This window comes from Anopheles stephensi, chromosome 3 (assembly GCF_013141755.1).
Source record: "Anopheles stephensi strain Indian chromosome 3, UCI_ANSTEP_V1.0, whole genome shotgun sequence".
Classification (NCBI taxonomy): domain Eukaryota; kingdom Metazoa; phylum Arthropoda; class Insecta; order Diptera; family Culicidae; genus Anopheles; species Anopheles stephensi.
The window spans coordinates 5,616,110-5,636,667 of record NC_050203.1 but is presented as its reverse complement, the minus strand read 5'-3'; the positions used below and the strand labels follow the sequence as shown (position 1 = coordinate 5,636,667).

The 20,558-nt window shown below is 46.4% G+C and overlaps 3 protein-coding genes and 1 long non-coding RNA gene across 5 annotated transcripts; 1 reads left to right on the top strand and 3 right to left on the bottom strand.

The window, feature by feature from the left end:
• Positions 1–2: 2 nt before the first annotated feature.
• LOC118510352 (uncharacterized protein DDB_G0283697) lies at positions 3–5,790 on the bottom strand. Of its 2 annotated transcripts, XM_036052052.1 has the most exons (4): positions 5,509–5,790; positions 4,725–4,909; positions 4,020–4,107; positions 3–2,152 (listed from the first exon to the last, which is right to left on the bottom strand). In XM_036052052.1, the coding sequence occupies exons 1-4, from the start codon at positions 5,596–5,598 to the stop codon at positions 533–535; spliced, it is 1,983 nt and encodes a 660-aa protein (XP_035907945.1). In that variant the 5' UTR covers positions 5,599–5,790; the 3' UTR covers positions 3–532. The 2 variants fall into 2 exon arrangements, with proteins under 2 accessions (XP_035907945.1, XP_035907946.1); XM_036052053.1 differs by lacking the exon at positions 4,020–4,107 and having other exon boundaries at positions 9–2,152; positions 5,509–5,747.
• LOC118510403 lies at positions 4,563–5,654 on the top strand. The gene is made up of 2 exons (XR_004906005.1): positions 4,563–4,971; positions 5,038–5,654. It is a non-coding gene; the product is annotated as an uncharacterized LOC118510403 (long non-coding RNA).
• Positions 5,791–6,360: 570 nt separating the features above from the next.
• Positions 6,361–7,964, bottom strand: LOC118510327 (pyridoxal kinase). The gene is made up of 4 exons (XM_036051972.1): positions 7,809–7,964; positions 7,507–7,662; positions 7,191–7,440; positions 6,361–7,028 (listed from the first exon to the last, which is right to left on the bottom strand). The coding sequence occupies exons 2-4, from the start codon at positions 7,597–7,599 to the stop codon at positions 6,442–6,444; spliced, it is 930 nt and encodes a 309-aa protein (XP_035907865.1). The 5' UTR covers positions 7,600–7,662; positions 7,809–7,964; the 3' UTR covers positions 6,361–6,441.
• A 9,235-nt stretch (positions 7,965–17,199) lies between these two features.
• LOC118510326 (basic helix-loop-helix neural transcription factor TAP) lies at positions 17,200–19,955 on the bottom strand. The gene has a single exon (XM_036051971.1). It carries the CDS (start codon positions 19,665–19,667, stop codon positions 18,309–18,311), a length of 1,359 nt encoding a protein of 452 aa, XP_035907864.1. The 5' UTR covers positions 19,668–19,955; the 3' UTR covers positions 17,200–18,308.
• Between the last annotated feature and the right edge of the window lie 603 nt (positions 19,956–20,558).

The following is a 20,558-nucleotide window of genomic DNA, read 5'->3' as shown; positions in this document are numbered from 1 at the left end:
GGTTTTAGTTTTATTTTCAATATCTTTATTTGCGTATCGTTTGTTCACATAATCGGCTCCGGAACAGCGTGTTTCTGAGAATTTGTTTAGCAGCTTCATTTACAATGTGTGGAAGTCTGGAGTCGAAAGGCGCCCCTTACGTTACCATATCTCTAAACTGAGGGCTATTGGTCGTGAAGAACGGACAGACCGTATCAAAAGAAGCTCCCTGAATGTGGTTGCACACGCACATTTACAATTAAATTATTATCCTCAGCTACTTTTCAAGTTTGCTGGCCAGCAATCCGTCTGCATTGAGCAGACACGAACGAGCGAGCGCTGTGGAAAGCTAGCTGCAGCCGCATATTATGTACGAAAACTGCACACGCTCCTGCATTTGTTCTAATTTAAATAGTGTTAAAATAAATGGAGCACAGGAGGACGCGGGCGCATCTGGCCGCATTTCCCTTACTGTTTCAACCAGCGGTACAGACCATGGCGGTGAATGGCCACCTTGTCACATAAACCCACCAACCGACCTAGCGATTGGAACCTAATCCGAATCACGGTCACTCTCGGAACCACTGCCCGATCCGTCGTCCCGGTCACTATCTTTGTCGCTTCCACCCTTATCGGAATGATCCTCCCGATCGCTCTCCTTGTCCGACTCGTTGTCACTGCGGTCCGAGCCCCGACCGGAACCGCCCCGGTCCGAGCCACGATCCGATCCGGCCTCCGATCCATCCTCCGATCCGCGGTCCGAACTACGGCGGTCATCCTTCTCCTCCTCCCGGTCCGAATCCTCCTCATCCTTCGTCGAGGACCCGTTGCTCTTGTTCGCTTTGTTCGGCTGGTCGTCGTACGCTTCGTGCGGCAACGCTTCGGAAGCATTTTGTGAGTCTTCGTTCTGCAACTGCTGCTGCTGCTGCTGCTGCTGTTTCGATGCTTTCTTCTCGCTCTCATCCTCCTTGTCGGACTCGCGCGGACTCTCCTTGCCCGAATCCACGTCGCGCGGACTGTCCTTGCCACTGTCGCGTGGCGTGTTTCGCCCGGAACCACCCTTGTCCGAACCCTTTTCGCTGTCGTTCTCCTTATCCTCCTTGTTACTGCCATTGTCGTCGTCATCGTCGTCATCGTCATCATCGAGCATCCGGTTCCGGCCACCACCGCCGCCGCCGCCGCCGCTTCGACCGATCGCGGACACGGATTTCTCCCTGTCCGAGCCGTCCTTTGAATCGCCCGATGATTTGCTTACCTTGCTCAGCTTGGTTGTGGCCAGATAGGCGCTCACCACCACCTTCTTCTTTTTGCTCTCGTCCCGCTCCTTGACCGCCTTCGACAGGGCGGCTATCTCGAGCAGCTGCGCCTTGAGCTTCTTGTTGAGCACGTCCAGCTTGAACTCGTAGTTCTTCTCCATGTCTTTATACTTCTTCATCAGCTCCTGCTCGAGGTGAAAGTGTTTCCCCTTCCAGGCACTGATCTCCTTCTCCTTTTCCAGTATGACGCCGTCCTTCTGTTTGAGCTTCCGCTGCAGCGTCGCTATCGTTTCCTTTAGCTGCGTCATCGCGATCACGTGATCGGAGCTGTGAGGATCGACGTAACCGCCACCGCCACCACCACCACCACCACCACCACCACCACTGCCACTGTTGGCGCTCTTCATTAGCAGCTTATCGGTCGGCATGTCCGGCACCATCATTTTACCCGTATCGGAGCGAGGCTTCTTGCTGGAGGCAGAGGACGAATGTCGACCATTATCGTTTCGGCCACCACCGCTTGCACCGCCACTTCCACCACCACCAGGACCTCCGCTGTCTATACGATCAACCCCCGTGCCGCCAGTCGCACCCGGTCCGAGGCCCATACTCAGATCGCCCAGCGGTGGCAGACCGGACATACTGCCGCCGCCCGGTAGATTCATTCCTCCACTGTTACCCTGACCGCCGCCACCACCCCCGCTACCGCCGGAATTGCTCAACTTCTCATGCATACGATCGCGCCGATCGCTGCTACCGCTGCTGCCGGTCGTCCCACTGCCGGACAGTGGAGGCGGGAAGGATCCTTCAGCGGCCCGTTTCTTGGCCCTTCGCCGTTCATTCTCTACCTGGCGGGCCTTAGTGAGGGCACGTTTGTAGGACAGCGTGCATAGCCAGCACAGCAACTTGCCATCAACCTGACGAGAATAAAGGAAAGAAAGAAAGTAATAAACAAAACAGAAACGAAGCATTTCACCAGTACGCTGGCCGTTATTGTTACGACCCAAGTTAACAATACAGTGCTAGTAGGAAAATTAATGAAATCGTTTGAAAACTCGCAAGACAACATCTCTCCCGTACAAACCGCAATCGTCTGGTGCAAATGTCACCAACACTTCTTCTCCGGAATGTCCTTCCTGGCTGATCGATCTTTGACTAATTCTGTTAATGTTCACGCATTTGTTCGTAACTGATTAATTTCATTTAAAGTTGTGCTTAAGGACTTATGGAAATATTATTTTTTACTTGTAAGTTTAACTGATTGATGGCTTAGCTAACTGATCCTTATTATTTGGCACTACAATCTCAAAAGCCTTTTAACCAGCCGTTTGTTAGTTTGAGTATTGCCACATAGCTGGACAAAGAGTCCTGCGTACGAAGGAACGCTCTGGATGGGAATTGATATCCGATTCTGGCGTTTTAAAACTAACAATAGGAACTTCATCGTTCATATCAATCATAGATAATTTCTGAGCATTGCAATAAGTATAGAAATAGGAATCGTTTGATCGTGACGCAAAGCATAAGTACATCCTTTTGTGTGAACTATTCCGGAACCCGATGCCAGTGACGAGGACATATTAGGCAGTAAATGTAAGCCTTTCATAGGTTATGTGTTCTCTGTTCTCCTAAGTCAATATCTTCACTCCACCGAATGTTATCGGCTTTAAACGAAAGAACCAATCATATTTGGAACGACATATTGAAAATTTATCATAATACATAACATATATACAGTTGTAGCTGAATTCGCACTTCACGGTACAGCTTTACGGACCTCTTACTAACAAAATTCTCTCATCGATGTCTGATGACTCTCTCGCGAGGGCTTGCACTTATATGATCGTTCTAATGCAGGCAGCCATGACCCTTTGGTCCCATTAAACACAAGGTAGAATCTTATTTCTGACGTGACATAAATCAGATATACGTAGCACATTAAAAATTCCCTCATCCTATTGCACAATGTTAATAGCCTAGAATCGTAACTAGTTTTCAGACTTGCTGCCTTCCTAAACATCCCTCTTAAATAGCTCTCAACAACACAGTTTTGGGCTACGGCTTTCATCGCTAAGAGGTGTCGAAAATTAACGATCAATCACGTTGTGATAACGAGTTAAAAGATTGTTTGTTACTGCTAACGTAAGCGTTACTAAACTTTCCTTTCTATTGGATTGTGTTAAAACTCTTCTTAAGAACTAAAAAAACGTTAATCTCTTTAGATAACTCTTCTTCTTGCTTCTCACTTAAAGCTACATTCTTATGTTCATCATGTTTGGTGTGTCTCTCTACCCTTACAGCATAATGCTTCCTAATGTTATCCTGAACGGTACAATTCCTTCCTTTGTTACTTTCGCACAGACAGAGGTAGAAGGTGTTGGATCGTTTGACGCCATGGTTGCAGTTGGCCATGGGGTTTGGCGTGCGCTGTCTGTGTGTAATTGGCATTCGTTGGCCACAGATGCATGCACCGCAATCATCTCTTTTTGGTAGGCCGATCGATCGATTGCGTGCGTGCGTGTGACGCTTTGGGAGAAGATGTTTCGTGTATGTTCTCTTCCCCGCTCTCTGTCGTGGTGTGTACACGCATGGCCCCCCCCTGCGTTTGTTCTGCGTCCTCTGCGTGAGTGAGGATCGCCTATTGTGGGGTGGGGGTGGGGGATTTTGCTGAAGCTTAGCCACACCGATCAACACCACACCACACCAGTGTGAGCTCGGGCTTGTTCGCGCGCGCTTCTCGAGGAAGAGGGCTGTGTATCGCTTTGCTGTGGTTGCGATTCTAACCTTATAATCGGGCCTATTAAAGGCGCACCGCTGTTTGCACTGATCGCACGTTACTGCTGGTCCATATTTTAACTCGGAGTTTGTACACCTAATCGGGGGGGGATGGTACAAATATGTTTGCGTCATAATCAAACGATTTCATTGCAGGGAAGATTCATGTGGTTTTTATGGCAGAAGATAGTTCAGTTGTTTTTTTTTTTTAACATACTAAAAAGGCATCGATCAGGAATGTAAGCCTTGTGTTTTGGGAATGATTGGAATGGGGACCGGGGGAGATGAACATTGCGATAAGCAGGGTTTTGAAAAACATGGTTGGGTGCACTTTCATAGAAGATTGTATTGGAAGGGGAAATACGGATTAAAACAAATTTATAATTAAACGAACAGTTAAGTCAATTTAAATGAATGCCCGTCGCGTGTACAGAACACAAAAAAGGCAACCGTCATGGCATGGAACATCAAACTCTATCGCAAAGTATAACTACAATTTAAAGTAGGCATTGCTTTCGTATGATGGCAGATTAACAAGCAACCTATGGCAGTGTTCATCGTTAGTGGGGAGAGCTAGACAATTTTCTGAGGGATGTTTTTGGGGACACAGAAAGGATATATGAAGAACACAAGTGGTGTGTGTGTGTGTATGTGTGAACAAAGCAACAAAGAACACCGCACAAAACGCACGTTTCGTTTTTCAATAACACAAACCTTTGGCATTTGGATCCGATGAATGCTGCAATGATGTTGCAGAGCTCGCAGGCGGATGGTTTTCCATACTGCTTCACGTTCGCTTCACACTTCCGGCAGATCGCGGACGTGCTGCCCTTGGTCGTTTGCTGGAACTCCGAGCGGCAGTAAGTACACTTGACCACCGGGAACGAACCGCGACAATCCTACCGGGGAGAGAAAGGAAAACATTAGTAGCTGCAAGCTTTTCTCGTCGATCGCGATCAAGGTAAGGAATTTTCATCAAGCACTTTTCACGGCCACAGTGTGAACTTTAATCCCCCCTCCCTTTCAGAACGCTCTTTGCTTCGCTCTCTTTCTCGCATATACGCTCCCACAAGCACGCACGCACACACACACAACCACGTCCATGCTATGACGCTTTCACACATAGCGATTTTTTACCACTTGGCAGTGGTGAAAATTGCATTGCTCGCGTTTATGCGTTCGCTGAGGCGTAATTAATAAGAATGCACCTCCCAGCGCTGCCTCCCGTGACACCGTACACAATGAAAAATTAAGCATTTTAACTGATTCACGTCACACACACACATCTCATTAGGATGCCATTTTCCTCGATCCGGTTGGCGTCATATTTACTTTCACGTAGTGGTGCCCTTGCCGCACCTGCCTTAACCGCGAGTCCACTGCGTGCCGGAATCTTTTCGCAAAACGGTTGATCGTCACATTTTCACAAGCCAAAACCTCAGCGTTGCTCAAACAAGTGGGCCAACTGTACACCGTCGAAGGAAAACGCATACGTTACCTTGCAAAGCTGCTGGCCCGGAGACAACTCCTCGAACGGGTGGCGTGAGAAGCATTTGGAGCAGGCAAACAACATCACGGCACCGCTCATCGTTTTTGCCAGGGTCTGCAACCTAAAAATCACACACGACGAATAAACGGACGAAATGAACAGAACAGAAATTGTCGCTTGTTTGGTTTGTTTGCCCTGTTGCGAACCCGAACAAAACCGTTTTTCTGCTCTCGTTACGTTTCTTTTTTCTCTTCTTTTTGCTTATTTTCTCTGCGTCTGCGTCAGCCGTTTGACGTTTGACGGATGGCGCACTGGGCAAGGTGAGACCGACAGTGGCGCAGCCTGCTTGGGACTCCATTTTGAATTTCACATTGACAGTTGAGGTGGTGATGCACGGGAAAACAAAAAAGCGACGACCGAATTGCTGTGAAAATTTTAAAAACATTTATTTATTCCACAACAAAATCAACAGATTTATTAACTGTAGTCGTTAATTTAAAGTATTTGCATGAAGAGGCGGTCTTTTATGCCAATTTTATACGCCAGTCCAGTTCAAAAATTGTGATTATTTGTGTTGGACAGTACAGCGACAAGATAAGAAAACAATCGTAATTTTGGTTTATCAGTAAAGAAAAATAAAACACTAGAATGGACAAATAGGTGCTTATTGGTGCACGGTTCTTATCATCCTCAACTTGCAACAATGTTGCACGCTTCTAATGCTATTATCATCGCAGACAACCAACGTAGAGATAACACCGGCGTTCCGGGAGTAATTATGCAAACGAAACAAAACAAACATAACGTTCGTATAGTTCTAGAAGTTATATTTGAGCGCTTTTCAAAGCATCCAATCTCATGTTCTCGAAAACAACATGCAAATATTGTCACAATCGTCACATAGTTGATAAAATCGGCTTTCGCATGAGCGTCAAACGGTTCTTAAATCTTTTCACATTTTAAAGTAATCTTCGGTTGTTCGATTTCCGCCTTGCTTTGGATCAGCTTTAGCTCTCGCTCTTGCGACGTTACGGGCACTTTACCCTGGAGCACTGGTTCTGGGATGAAGCTTAGCGTTTTCGCTATCACTGCCTGCAATGTTGCGATGGCTCGCTCCAGCGTAGCGCCCATGTCGTAGATCGTCAGTGTGGAGTGTGCCAAAAAGAGCGATGCAAACAGATCACCCGTACCGGTAAAGCGGATAACATTGTTACCCTGCTTCGGAATGCTTAATCGGTACCTTTCCGTTCCGGCGGTCGCGGTGCGATTGCTGACGTACGCCAGCAGTGTATCTTTCGCGCCCAGCTCGGACGATGAAATTGCCACCGTTCGAACGCCCTTGTCGTGGAACCATTGCATCGCATCCCAAATGTCCGTCTCCGTCTTGATCTGCTTTCCAGTCAGCAGTTCCACCTCGTACTGGTTCGGCGTGATGATGTCAGCGAGTGGGACAATTTCATCGCGATAAATCGGTAGCAATTCCTTTGGCACGTACATTATGCCATCGTCTCCCATCACCGGATCGCATACTGCAAAGGAGAACGCAGCTCGTCATACAATGTGCTACAATGTTGCAAACCCTGAGTACTGGCAAACGTTCCCACCACACGCTTCCCCACTCTATCAAAGCTTATCTAAATATAGACGCCTCCGGGGCATACACGCATACAGTAGCTCTCCCACCACCCTACCGTAAATCAATTTTTCGTTCACGGCGCGTAGCGATCTGAGAATGGTTGCGATCTCGCGAAGGAACGCCGGATTGCCCACGTATCCAGTGAGCAGATGTGTGTAGAGCTTGTGCAAATCATTGTCCACCAGCCCGGCGTAGACGTCCGCCAGTTCCTTCTCGTTTAGCACTTGTCCCTTGAAACCGTTCTTGTAGCCGGTATGGTTCGAAAACTGTACCGAATTGATTTGGTCCACTTCGAAACCGAGCACCTGTGGGAGCGGTGAGAAAATGTTGGCTTCATTGGGTAAACATTTACACTTGTGAACACGACCTACCTGTAGCGGAAACACGGCGCTCTTGTTTCCCACATGTCCGTGAACGACATGGCTTTGGATTGATAGCACACGATTAAAACCACTGCTGGCCATGATGTTCGTCGCGCGGGCTTATGCGTATCACTCGGCTGCTCAATGCGAACTGACGGCGTGCGGCTGTAAACATGCAATTGTTATTAAACGCATTTACTACTGCCGGTGGTGCGCGTTGCGATGCCCGACTGTAGCAGATCACGTGTATGGGTGAAGCGTTCAATTGGCGATAAGATAACACCGTACACCGCTTGCATTGGATAACGTACTTTTAGGTAAATTAGCAAATCATCTCGTCAAGAAATCAAAAACTTTTATGTTGAATAATTGCTGAAATATGCACTAAATTCGTTAGAAAAACACACGCACACACTCAGCTCACTGCTTGCGAAGCAGGTTTTTGGTACAAATTTTTGTTGTTTATATTTTTCAAAAGCCCACCAAAACTGACAGTTGTTTGTTGATGCAGGGTTCGCCGCGTTATTTTATGGCCTTAATTCAAATTCCAAACAAACCGAACAATCTAGTATGCCATAATATTGTTTATAGGATGTTGAACCGTTCGGTTTGATGAAATTTTAACCTGATATTTAATGAAAATTACACGTAAAAGAATTTAATTAGCTACCTTCAGCCCCGAAAGCTAAAACCACAAAATGCAAACGGATTCCGATCTGTTTTATACCGTTCAGTGGAACTGAAAACAGGATTAACGGACCATCATTGTTCCCTTTTCGATCGGCATTTCTCAGAAACTGTTACGCCACTGTTAAAGTGCATTTGTATGCATTTAGAAACGATTACATCCAGATCTGGGCGGTGGAATCAGATCCGTATCAGATTCAGGCTCAGGTTCATATAACAAAAAAAAAAAGACCAAGAAGAGTCTCGGTTATCCTAGGGCTCTATCCTGAAGGGAAAACACACGTTAGTTGTACCCAAGTTCCATTGCGTTACAGATGAGAACGATAATGATTGTGCACTGTAGAACTGTAGGCGCTGTTTTTCAGGGTTGCGAAATTCAATTGGGGTTACGTTACATCAGCGTACTGAACAGCGTACACACCCCCATGACTAGGGCTCATACGGTTAGGTCTCGCTCGTGGACCGACGTATCACAGTACTTTGCATTCAATCAAAAATATTAAATTACTTCCGTGCTGTGCGCCCTTCGCTATGCGTCGATGCATATTTCGGTGTCCTAGGGCGTAACGTACGTTACCGTTTTCGGGAATCATCTGCCTGGAAGTCGGTTAAAACAGTGGAACTGAAATTGTGCAACTCTGCACATCCCATTCATCAACAGGTTCGGAAGTAGCAATGATCACACCGGTAACCACAGCTTAAGAACGATAGTAAGGTGAACTCAACAGTTGGTGACTGCACGTGGCCATCTCAACTGAACGGTTCTTATGCTGCATCTCTTATCAAACATAACCCATCTCTCGGTCTGTTCGATCGTGCCAAAGTAAAAGGAAAAGTATCATTTTACTTCTCAATAATTTTTTGTTCGAGACCATTTTTTTTGCTCAAAGGCAACAACCCTCCCGTAGCCTAATTTGGGGTCCTTCCAAGTTGGTACAGAAACCGGTCCTGCCGGTAGGGAATCAGGTAGGGAGATAGGTACCGGTGTGTTGATAGATTATGAAGTGGCCACTAGAGTTGTTACGGCGTGCTTCGGGACCAAAGCTGAGTGGCGCAACGAGATCGTAACGCATCGATTCAAGTCGAGAGGGCACAATTGTTTGTAAATATTTCCGGAACCGGAAGTGCACTACAACTGTTAGCGCGTTTTGCATGGTGCAATGGTGGTGGTCAGATTTGAACGGGGACCGTCGCTGGGTAATGTGTTTTTGAAACATGTACAATAAGAGGAATTAGAATCGAAGTTACTATAAATATCCGTTAAATAATATTAATCTTTTCTTTCAATCGTTACATCGATTTTCTCCCAGTAAAGATTACATTCAATTACAACTATTGCAACTACCGAACTGAAAATCCCTAATCCTCGCCACTCTCCCTGTGGGATTTTCGCTAGAAAAAAAAAGTCCCAAAGCAGGAGATATATACCCATAAAGCATGGCAGCCACACAATGGCTTGCAATTTATTTCTCATAAAAAACATCTCAAAACACCCAAAAAAAACGATCCCTGAACGGGCAATCTAGAGCAAACCAGAAATCGCACGCAAAAAACTATTGCCACCGATTATGATCGACACATGCATCTGTCGGGATTTTCCCTGGTAAATCGTTTTACGGCGCTCGCGTGCCAATACCGGAACTGTTGTTGCAGGTCCAGCAGAGGCCCGGATGTACCGAACCTGATGACAGAAGGGAAGAAACTGCAGCTTACAGAAGGGTGTGTGTGTGCGAGAGAGGGAGTTGGTAATTAATTGTTGGTCTAAATCGTTAAAATCACCAGAAAGTCTGGCAGTCTCGAGCACCTGGAAAGAGCACAGTAAAACAAATGACATCTATTTCCCGGGTTTTAGAGTGTCCTTGCCGTCCTGCTACGCGATGCGATTTATGCAAATGCAGCTGTCACCAGGTTCCGGTTTGCTGCTTTCACTGGACAACAGGGTGATCGCCGTACCCTTTCGCTTTCTTCCAGAACCTCAGAACAACTTAATGGCTTAATAGTTCTGAACGCGGCGACTTTTACACCTTGGCCGCTGGAGCTGTCCGGAAACACCCTTTAACGGAATTCTGTTGGGTTTATGAATCGCGTTCGTACAAACAGACCGGAAGGTGGCGTTTAACTTTATCACGCCATATAGATCGAAAACGTGTTGGCGGCTTTATAGCACGTTTGGCGCACTGGTGTGCAGTTGTGTGGAACGAACGATTGGTGTTGTTTTTTTCCTTTTCCTGTTGGAAACAGATTTTTTTTGTGTCCTCTACATTGCGTGGCGAGCACAACTCGCAGCGGTGCAAGGACAATTCGAAAGGACCTCCCAAATGCCAACGGTTTTTCGGCCGTGCTTACCGACACCTTTCGAACAACACGGCAACAGATGACGAGAGATGAGAAGCGAGGGAAAACGGACGACCCGAGCAAAAAAAGGGAACCCGATGGACAAGGTGTGAACGACATCAGGTAGCTTCCCCTTTTTGGGAGAGGATTAGTTGCGGTGGTTTCATCGCGATCGATAATCGCATAAACATTGTCACTTGGAACGTGCCTGCTGCATAGGTGCTAAGACTGTATTGTCCTGCGACAATGGGCTCACAGTGGGAGACGACACATCGAATGAAAAGGACGATCTGTGCGAAGCGTTTTTTCGATGCAGAACGGCACAGGTAATGGAGGGAATTGCAGTTGATGAGGTTTTATGTTGGATGTGGCTTTTTTTAAGTTCAGAAACATTTTATAGCTTCAATACCAACACTTTATAGCACTTATATGAAGTGATTGCTATAGTATTATCTTTGTATGTTTCTCAGTCACACAGAATAGTGGTTTAAATGGAATATTTGTACATTAAAGATTTAATGGAGGAGGAACTAATCTTTTCCTCAAGGCTTCTTCGTTGGGCCTCTCAGACGAGCCTTCTCGGACCCTGTAGAACGAGACATCCTAGATGCCAAAGCTTCTGGCGATCGCCAACTCTGCATGACGTTAAATTCAGAACTGGTCCTGATCATTCTCCCGTACTCAAGACAAGCTATCTAAGCTGATACGGGTTATTTAAAAAAGACCTGGAGTGGTAGTTCAAGACATCTTGTGTGTCTGCTTTGCCATTTTTGACTCCGGATAGTCAAGTCCTGCGTACGGGGAGACGGTCTGAATGAGATTTGTTCCCCGATCCGTGTGAACACCGACAGTGCTATAGCCTCGCCATCGAATCGCTCCTGGCCTATAGGTCCTAAGCAAAGAGTCCAAAAGGTCCAAAGAGTATCTCTGCAGATCGATCGACACGGGAACTCTGAACTCTTCGATCGCGTCTTGTGTTTAACTCAGCCATAACTTTCTCATTGCTATTGGCACAGTTGTTTAATTTCGGACAAATTTTTCTTTCCTTTCCCACGGGACTAATAAGCCCACTGCTTAAGATATCACAATAAAAACCACACGCGTACGCCGAAGTGTTATTAGCAAACAACAGAGGACTTCCCTTTTTTCCCAAATGATGATAGTGAAAATAATAATAATCACTCCAGTTGCTTAAAAAACGACCAAACAACTGTCAATTAAGCTGCACTTTTCACACCATTTCACCAGCAGTTTCCGGATGTGGCCTTACGGACACCCGGAAACCACTTGAACGTGGTGCATGAATGCAAACGCCATCCGATGGAGGCAAGTTGCGCCGTTTCTCACACTGCCACGTGCCACGAATCGGTAAACGATCCCATGTTTCCGCAATGGCGCCATTCATCTCTGCTGTTTGCGCACACTCCGGGAGGCGTTCGGGTGTGGAAAATGGAAAATGTTGCCACTTTGCTCCTCCTATCCGGTGGCGAGTGTCTTGGCGTCTTCGTTTAAGTGACAACACGCGTCAACAAGTGGCTGTGCGTGGCACGTGGCACGTGGTCGGTGATGCAACCGTAAAAGGGGTAACATTTGTTTATTCTTTCATCGGCAGCACGTGCCGATGTGGTAAATCTGGATCGGCGATTAAACAATTAGCTAAATCACATCTCCTATACGGAGGAAGCTTAAATGGTTTCTAATAAAGTGACAAGTTGTCACGTGTCTCATGCTTAACCCGATCACGGCTTGGAGCGTGATAATTGGCTTTGTGGTGTTTGCATCGTAAAATTTGATTAGATTTTACCGAAATTATGGTTTTCCGTAAACTTTTATTCCAGACCGCCTGCCTACCAACTGTACCACCAGAAATCCCTCGGAAGCATGTGATTGAGTTGTTTAAAGAGCGTGAAATTTTATGCATTTCGTTCCGGCTGCTCGACTGGTCCCGAACGATCCTTGGGTCGAAATCGTAATGAATTTAAATGCTGTTTGCTTTTGCGGGACGGTTTTTCTCCACTGTTTGCTTGTCCCGTGTCACATGTTACATACGGGCTTACCGACGGCCCGTAATCCGATAGGAGCTAATTTGATGGATTTGGTCCCTTTGCCAAACGCGAAGCATGTGTGTGCTTGCGCGGTGGTCACATTCGATGCGGTTGACGGAGCAAAAGACAGACCAAAAGGTTTGGAAAATTGGGAAAAGCAATTTGTAGCGATTGGTTGCGCTTTCGTACAGTTGGTCGTAAAGGAGAAGTGCATTTAAATGTGCTGTAAAAATCTCAGAATGCATCAGAATATTCTGGAGCGAAAAAAATCTTCCCATCCGGATGCAAATATGCCCGCGGGACCACAGGAATTGAACTGCCGGCAGCAGAAGAAGTAAAGCTGCCGATCGGAAGGACCAAATTTCACGCGTAAATCTGGCTGCTTGAAATGCTCCGGAAATGGAAGGAATTCGTGCCAGCATTCCGCCAACGCTCGAGGCACCAACGATTGGTAGAGTGGAAAATTGTCATCTACCTTCAGGCTATACAGGCTTTAAAGACGGAAGCTGGTCACGGTTAATTATGGGTGGCATCGGAAATTCAATTTCACTTCCCGAGCGAGGAAATGAAGGAAAATTCCTCCTTAAAAACAATTGGCATGATCACAAAACCCTAACTTACAAAAAAAAAAACAAGGTGCTTCAGAGAAGGAAACCCCGATGGAAGACATGTGCACATGGGACGTACCAGGTTCCGGTGAGCGGTGTACGTCCCGAGGCTATTAAAAGCTAATAAAATCGAGCAAAAGTTTACGTTGCCTTCCGGGCCACTGTAGGCCGGTCGTACGAAACGGTCACAAATGCATTCATTACATATTTACCTAACGTCAATCATGATTTCCCGCGCACGGAGGTGATTAGCAGATGACGATGTACGAGGCTGCTGCCTTAGCGTTTTCATCCTTTATCCAGCCAAACGATTCGCCAGGCCAGGCGGTTGTTCGTCATGACGTGTTTGCTGATGGGATTAGAGGTTAGTTGGCAAGCGATTCCCGAAACGAAGGGAGCGCACCACCGGGCAAGGGTGTGTGGCTAATTTCTTGTGCTGCGTGCGAGAGGGAATCGAATCGAGCCGATGTTTTAATCGCAATCACAACCGGCAAAGGTGGGTTATTTGTTTGTTGTTTTACAGAAAAAAAAGCCTAACGAATGTTACACCACAAATTGTTGTACTTTAAAGTGTAATACACCGAGCGCCGCGTTTCGGTGTGATTGATTGACTTTTAGTTTGCTTGTTTGAAGGTTTTACAGCTCTGAACCGTTTGTTTTTTTTTGAAAGGATTGGTTTGAATGGTACTTGATTTGATGATGATATTGCAAAGTGTTCTTATTAATTTTAAATTTATTACTTTGATTAATCGTTGGAATTGGTTTGCCATAAAATGCTATAAGTTTTAAATCAAATGTGGGATCTCAGAACAAAATTTATTTTGGAGCGTGTATGCCTATTCTTTATCTCCAAAATAATATAAATTATGTTCTGTAGACAGACGGGGCGGTCCGGTGACCGAGGCGACAGCGGGCCGGGGTCCAAATCCCATCCAGACCGCCTCCCCGTACGCAGGGCTGACTACTTTGCTATGGGTAAAATCAATTCACAGGAAGCAGGAAAGGGCAGGTTGAGATCTTTAGAGGTTGTAGTATCAAGCAAGAAGAAGCTTAAATTGAGGATAAAATGCTAAACTCATCAGATAGTGACCACTGTTGGCCTCTGTTTACATTTTTTAAACCACTCAAACTCTCGCTCAACCGTTGCAAGCAAGAGAATCCTTTCAATCGCAACCTCTCCATGCAATCTTGTGTTTCCATCTGTTGCATGATTACCCGCACCTAGCACAAGGACCTAGCCAAGCGATCGGGCCAATCGAATGTTGAGGCTGACAAAATAAAGACTGCCTCGTGGTTAACCACCATGGGTTATGTTATTTCACATGTTACAACCGCACCTCGGTACCGGGGGTTTTCGATGCAACACTTCAACACCCAACACGTCGGGTGTGCAGAACCCTTTTTCTGCAAGCGTGCTGTTGCATATTTGATACCTCTTGAGTTCGGCCAACAACGACTGATGAGACACATCTGTTCACATCGTCACATCGCTGACCTAGTTCTAGTGGGGCGAGTGGGATTTATCGGGACATCTAGCCTGCCCCCGCGACTACCATCGTAAATGTCAGTCAGACTGGTTTTATGGCAACCCAAGAAACGATTGAGCAAAAATAATTTACCTTTGTCAACACGAGCTTGATCGTTGTACGAGTTCGGTTGTACGAGTACAACGATCGCCAAAATCCGTCCCAAATTGGTGGGCAGTTGGTGGGCAATTATAGTTAAAAATCCTGATTTTTACGACCGGTGGTTCCGCCTGACCTTTTGCATCAGGCAAAAGACCCCGGAAACGGGACCTCCCGTAGCTCGGGACACTGGACAGCGAGGGTAATAAAAATTATGCCAATATTTGATTTGTCCAATGCAATAACGATCCTGCATAGTATCCTTTTTTGGGAGACGTTGCCTCCTGCATCACCTTGCAGCGGTGTTAGACGAACGTTATGGTAAAATTATACGGGGACGATACGATTGCAATGTGTGTGTGAGTGTGCTGGGCATTGTGTTTAGGCAAAAAGGGAAAGCTGACAAGAGCCAACGCAAATTTAGGCTTTACACATTGTTTGTAAATGGATTTGGTCCCTGTTTTCCCCCGGCTTTTTTTTTTGCTGTACTGAATTTTGGTCGAAGAGAAGAAAATGTGAGAGATGGAAATGCGCTCATAGGAGTTGTATCGGTTGAAATCTAATTTCAGGAAAATGGTGCACGAATTGCACAAAAAACTGGGTTTTAGCAATGTCCTCAGTAGTGTGTGACCTAGTGTGAAAAGCATGAATGGACACGGGACAAACGCAAACACTCAGACGACAAATCCAATATTTTGAGGAGAAAGTCTATTGATGGGATAACCGTCAGTTTAAATTCAATTTGCTATAAAATTTGATTTTTTCTACATTCATGTCATGAGAATGACACCGAACAATCTCTCCGAGACAATTTTTGTATTAAATTTAACTTGCTATAAGTATGATTTTCTACTTGAAGTCATGTCCTGAAAATGACACCGTTCAGTCCACCCTATAAAAACTTTTCTAATATTTTCTTTCGAGCTCTCGAATGCCTTACACATCTTGCAGAAACACTTTCATCAGTTTATAAATTATTCATATATTGGAAAGTAGATGTTAATACAGGAAAGAAGGTTCTCACTTGATGAGATGTTGCACCAGGTCGTGGTCTAATGGCACTGATTGATGAGGAAACGATGGCAAGTACTTCGTCAAAATCATTAATATTTCGCTACAGGAGAGCCACGGTGCAATTAGGCTTCTCTTATGTACGTTACAGGACGACCATTAACGATCCAGAGGTCCGGCATTCATGAAGGTAGGGCTGGACAGCCCAACTGGAGGATTTAGTCAATCCATTCGGTTCATATTTGCAAAAGTTTGACGTTGAATTATACCGTACGCATCCCTGGGACGGGAGATGGACCAGAACTAGGATTCAACGGTGGACGAAAAACGTATCATCAATCAGCCACGTTTAGCAGTTTGTCAGAGAGTCTGGCGCTCCGGGCCAGATACACACACACACGCTCGCACGCAGGGATGAAGGTGAAAGGGCAGAGCGAGATTTATGAGCACTCTCTAACGAGCACGAAGGGGGATCCTGTACCTTATCCGCCGTGGTACAAACGGAACAATGGCTATAAAAATAATAGTGCAGTGGAAATTCAATTCCAAGCCCTCGAGAGAACCCTGGCAAAAGGATGGTCGCGTCGCGTTAGGCTCGGAACCCCCGAGGTGTTGAACGTTGGATTATTCGCATAATTCGGTCGCTTGCAGACAAGCGCATACAGACGACGGGGACGGGGAAAGAGGGGCACAGGAGCGAGGATAAAGAGAAACTCTGAGCGGACCCGCAAGGACCCGCTTTCGGCGTTTCGGTTGTTGCGGTGCGCTTCCAGCGAGCACCCGTGCGCCATTGATTTAAACCGTCGCTGGTCCTGTTCGACCGAGTGCGCACACCGGTTGACGTTTTGTACTGTTTGTTTGCTTCGGGTAATTGTGATGAATTGGGGACAGGTTTCAGATTTAAAGGGACCAAACATCCGACACGACAGCGGCGCTTAGTTTTTCCTGCAGTTAGAGGGGGTGAAAATCGTATCCTTTTTCGAACAGCGACCGATCCGACCGGAATGTACCACGCGCCTGGCTAGCGGGTGACAAGCGTTTGCAATGAATTTTTGATTTCGTCCATTCACCGGCAATCCAAAGTCATTGTTTGGACATTGTGGAACTCCCTCTTCTTTTACTGGTGGAACTGGAACTGGTGAATGGAACTGTGAGGGTAGTTAACAGACCGAGTGTTGCATGCATGCTGGCCGATCGAGTCCGTTAATGTGCGACGCGAATCGCGTGACATTGCGATTGGCATCGCCGAATTAGAAGGTGTTCAAATTATTCGCTAAATTGTATTGCTAGAAAAACAAACTTAACCATCGCAAACCACACCCGTAAAAACCCCGTGTCATCTTCATCAGGTTGTCCACTTCATACAAAAAAACACACACACACATTTGGCTCTTAGTTTTGACTCCTTGGTGTTTCGTACCGGTGTTTTATTTTTATTTCAGTTTTTTTTCCTTCCCTAATGTCTGCTGCTGGCGCTAAAAACGTGTTCAAAATGTCCTTATGTCAGAGGTGTATATCGAGCAAAATAAAACCCCCGTCCGTGAGGTCCTGCGATTCGCCGAAGAGCACTTTATAGCTATATTTCCTAGTCAAATATAAAATCTATGTTGTATTTCGTGAAGGCATTGTTACGGAATGGATCGTCGAGATCGCTAGAATCGATCGTAAGGAGCAAAAGGGGAGGCATTTGAATCCTTGCAATCGATTCGAATGAACCGATTTTCTGAGTGAGATTTAGATAGAATCTGCTATAAATGTCACAGAAAAATCGCATTCGTGTTCGACATCCAATAGGGTTGGTTGTACATACTACGCGCAAAAACTTTCCGCAATAAACTTGACTAGTTAAATCAGACCATCGTTACGGTAAAGAAAATATATCTCTTCAAGTTAGTAATCAAATCGATTTACTTCTAACGTAAATATTGTGCAAACTAGAAGCAAAACAAGCAGTTTACTTAACAGAAAAGACATGAAAGCAGTGTTTATCTTAATGAAAAACGACAACCGTGTTGGAAGGAATTTGTAGATAAAAGTTTTAAAGTTAAAGAAAAGGAGTAATACTAAAAACAAACAAGAAAAAATGAACATATAAAAGTATAAAAAATAAGCATAAAAGAAACACATGAAAACAGAGTAGAAAATCCCTATAAAATATAGAAATCGAAAACAAGAAGTTGGAAATGAAGTAAAAAAATCAAAAATGTAACACAAATTCTTTTCAGCACGGCTGTGTGTAATGGAGTAAACGATCAGAACAGTTAAACATGCATTATCTCATAACTACTTGGATAAAGTCGCCATTGCTTTGCGAATATCGAGCTCACTGTCCTGATTCTTCCATCAAAGCAATCGGTAAGTCTATCACACCTGAACAACGTGATTTCTCCAGTGTCTAACCTACAGTTATTGTACTTCTAGAATTGCTTTTCAAAAACGTTCTTTTGTATCACTTTTCCGTAGCTTAAACCTGCTCACTAAACACTGGGGACTGGAGAGTTTCATGCCACCGTAGCCCCACCAAAGTCGTCGAATATTCCCGAATCCAGCCCGGTGTATCCGGGGTCTCCGTTGCCCTCACGCCACGGTGGAGTTTGGTTGTAAAAGCTGCTGTTGTAGTGCATCGTCTGAGTAGAAGCGGCTTGCGGTGAGTGCCGTTGGTGTTGGCTGATGGGCATATCCGGACAGTTCGGGGTCACTCCATTCTGTGTCATCTGAGGGTAGTAGCTATCGCGAGCGTAAGGCTGAACGTTTGGAGCACCTACCCCCATCGAGGACGCTTGTCGAATGTGCTGTGGCAGATGATGAGGTCTCGGTTGGGACATCGGTGATGCAGTGGGCTGATGCTGAGGATATTCCGCTGGATAGGTGGACTGGTTCACTGGTGGCGACCGTGCATTATAGGCCGCATCAAAGGCACCACGAAAGAGGTTATAGTTTTGCTTGGAAAACTGACCCGTCGGAGCATCTCTCGCTGTTTGAGGAAACTGTCCTGCATCTGTCTGGTTGTTCGCCCCATTAACAACTGCTCCGTACTGCTGGATACTGCTGTAGAAGTCACTTGCTGTGAACGCTCCACCCATGCCCCAATGATGGCCGGGCGGTGGTGGATTGATGAACATCGCGTCGAACAGCTCCTTATTGATACGCTCCCCGCTTAACGTGAGACTCTGCAGCTTCTCCAGATCCAGCTGTATCGAGCCATCCAGCTCGAGTAGCTGCACCAACGAAAAGATGTAATTGTACGCAAATCGCAGCGTCTCGATCTTGGTCAGCTTGGTGTCTTCCGGAAAGGTCGGCAATGTCAAGCGTAGCCGCTCGAGGGCCTCATTAAGCGTGTGCATCCGGTTCCTTTCCCGATCGTTCGCCTTCAGCCTCCGTACACGCTTGATGCGCATCACCTGCGTAGGACTTCGATTACGCGTGATGCGACTCTTTCCCATCGCGTATTTGCGCTTGGGTTTTTGATCCGCCCCGACTCCATCAGGCGTTGGCTTCACTGGGGTCGATGTTTGAACACCGAGACTCGGACAGAAGTTACCGGCGGCGTCTCTCTTGCCCTCGGCGACTTTATCCTTGAGCGACTGTCGGCCACGCTTCTTCGCTGGAGGTGAGTGATCGTTTTCGGGCAGCATCAGGTCCATCTGGTTAGGCAGGCCAACCGTTGGCCCAGGGACTACCTGTGGCGCGAGTGCGACATGCTCGAAGCTTAACTTCCGCGCGCCGGGTTGCTGCAGACAGCCGGCAAACGTTAGGTCACCAGCGCACGATTCATAGCTCTTCTCGAACCCACTGTCCTCCGACGTGTAGTCGTCGAAGTCTTCAAACGAACGATCGTCGAACCCACAGTACGAGGACATTCTTCACCGGGAAAAATCACTCGATAAGAGACAGCACACACTTTTCCGGATCTTGGGACAGTCACTTTCACATTTAGGCACTAGAATTGTTATTGTTATTTATCTATTTAGTACACACAATCACACACACACACGCACACGCACTCAGTCACTTTCTTCTTGGCGTAGTAACGCGTCGCATTGTGCGGTAGTAACGCAACTGGGAACAAGCATTGGCCTGGGTGTGTGCGTGGAAAAAGTAAAAACACGCTCCCGCTCTACCGTTCTCTACCGGTACCGAACACCAAATACGCGCCCGACCGGCAGGGTTGAAAAGTTTTATAACGAACAACCCTCCGGCGAGCACAGGACTGCTCGGTCTCGCTCACGCGTTCGTCCTCATTTTCATCCCTTTTTTCGCTTCTACGCGTGTCCCTACCGATCTGTGGAGGGCGTCCTATCAGTGGCGTTTGTTTTTCTCGTCGCCCGTTTTCCCGTTTCCTGCACGAGCAGAACAAGGCCGACTTGCTACACTGCTGTCCTACTCTACCGTACTTGGTAGGAGGAGAGGAACTGGCGGCTCCTCGTTAGGAGCTGTGGCACGAGTGTTTTTCCCTTTTGGTTTGGTTGTGTGGTGGTGTGATGGTAAGGGGGATGGAAAATCGGTACGGGGACTGCCGGGCTACCGACAACCCTCGTTCACTTGTTTCAGAAGTATTCAATTGTTCCCGGTGACATGGACGCTGGTACAGGTCAGTATTATCGGCGGACCTGGCAGCTTGGTGTTGTATAGAGGGTGGATTTTTCTGGTGGCGTCCTTGAGAGGAACGAGTTGGAAATACAGTCGTGTGCGAAATAAACTTCTAGGAAATACATTACTCAAAGGATGAAATATAAGAGATCAATAAATTT

Coding starts and splice junctions, on each gene's coding strand:
- LOC118510352 (XM_036052052.1), bottom strand. CDS start 5,598: ATGAGCGGTGCCGTGATGTTGTTTGCCTGCTCCAAATGCTTCTCACGC. Junction 4,108..4,724: donor ATCGGATCCAAATGCCAAAG/GTTTGTGTTATT, acceptor CCCCCCGATTAG/GTGTACAAACTCCGAGTTAA. Junction 2,153..4,019: donor TTAATAGGCCCGATTATAAG/GTTAGAATCGCA, acceptor TATTCTCGTCAG/GTTGATGGCAAGTTGCTGTG.
- LOC118510327 (XM_036051972.1), bottom strand. CDS start 7,599: ATGGCCAGCAGTGGTTTTAATCGTGTGCTATCAATCCAAAGCCATGTC. Junction 7,441..7,506: donor GCGCCGTGTTTCCGCTACAG/GTAGGTCGTGTT, acceptor CCGCTCCCACAG/GTGCTCGGTTTCGAAGTGGA. Junction 7,029..7,190: donor GAACGAAAAATTGATTTACG/GTAGGGTGGTGG, acceptor TCTCCTTTGCAG/TATGCGATCCGGTGATGGGA.
- LOC118510326 (XM_036051971.1), bottom strand. CDS start 19,667: ATGTCCTCGTACTGTGGGTTCGACGATCGTTCGTTTGAAGACTTCGAC.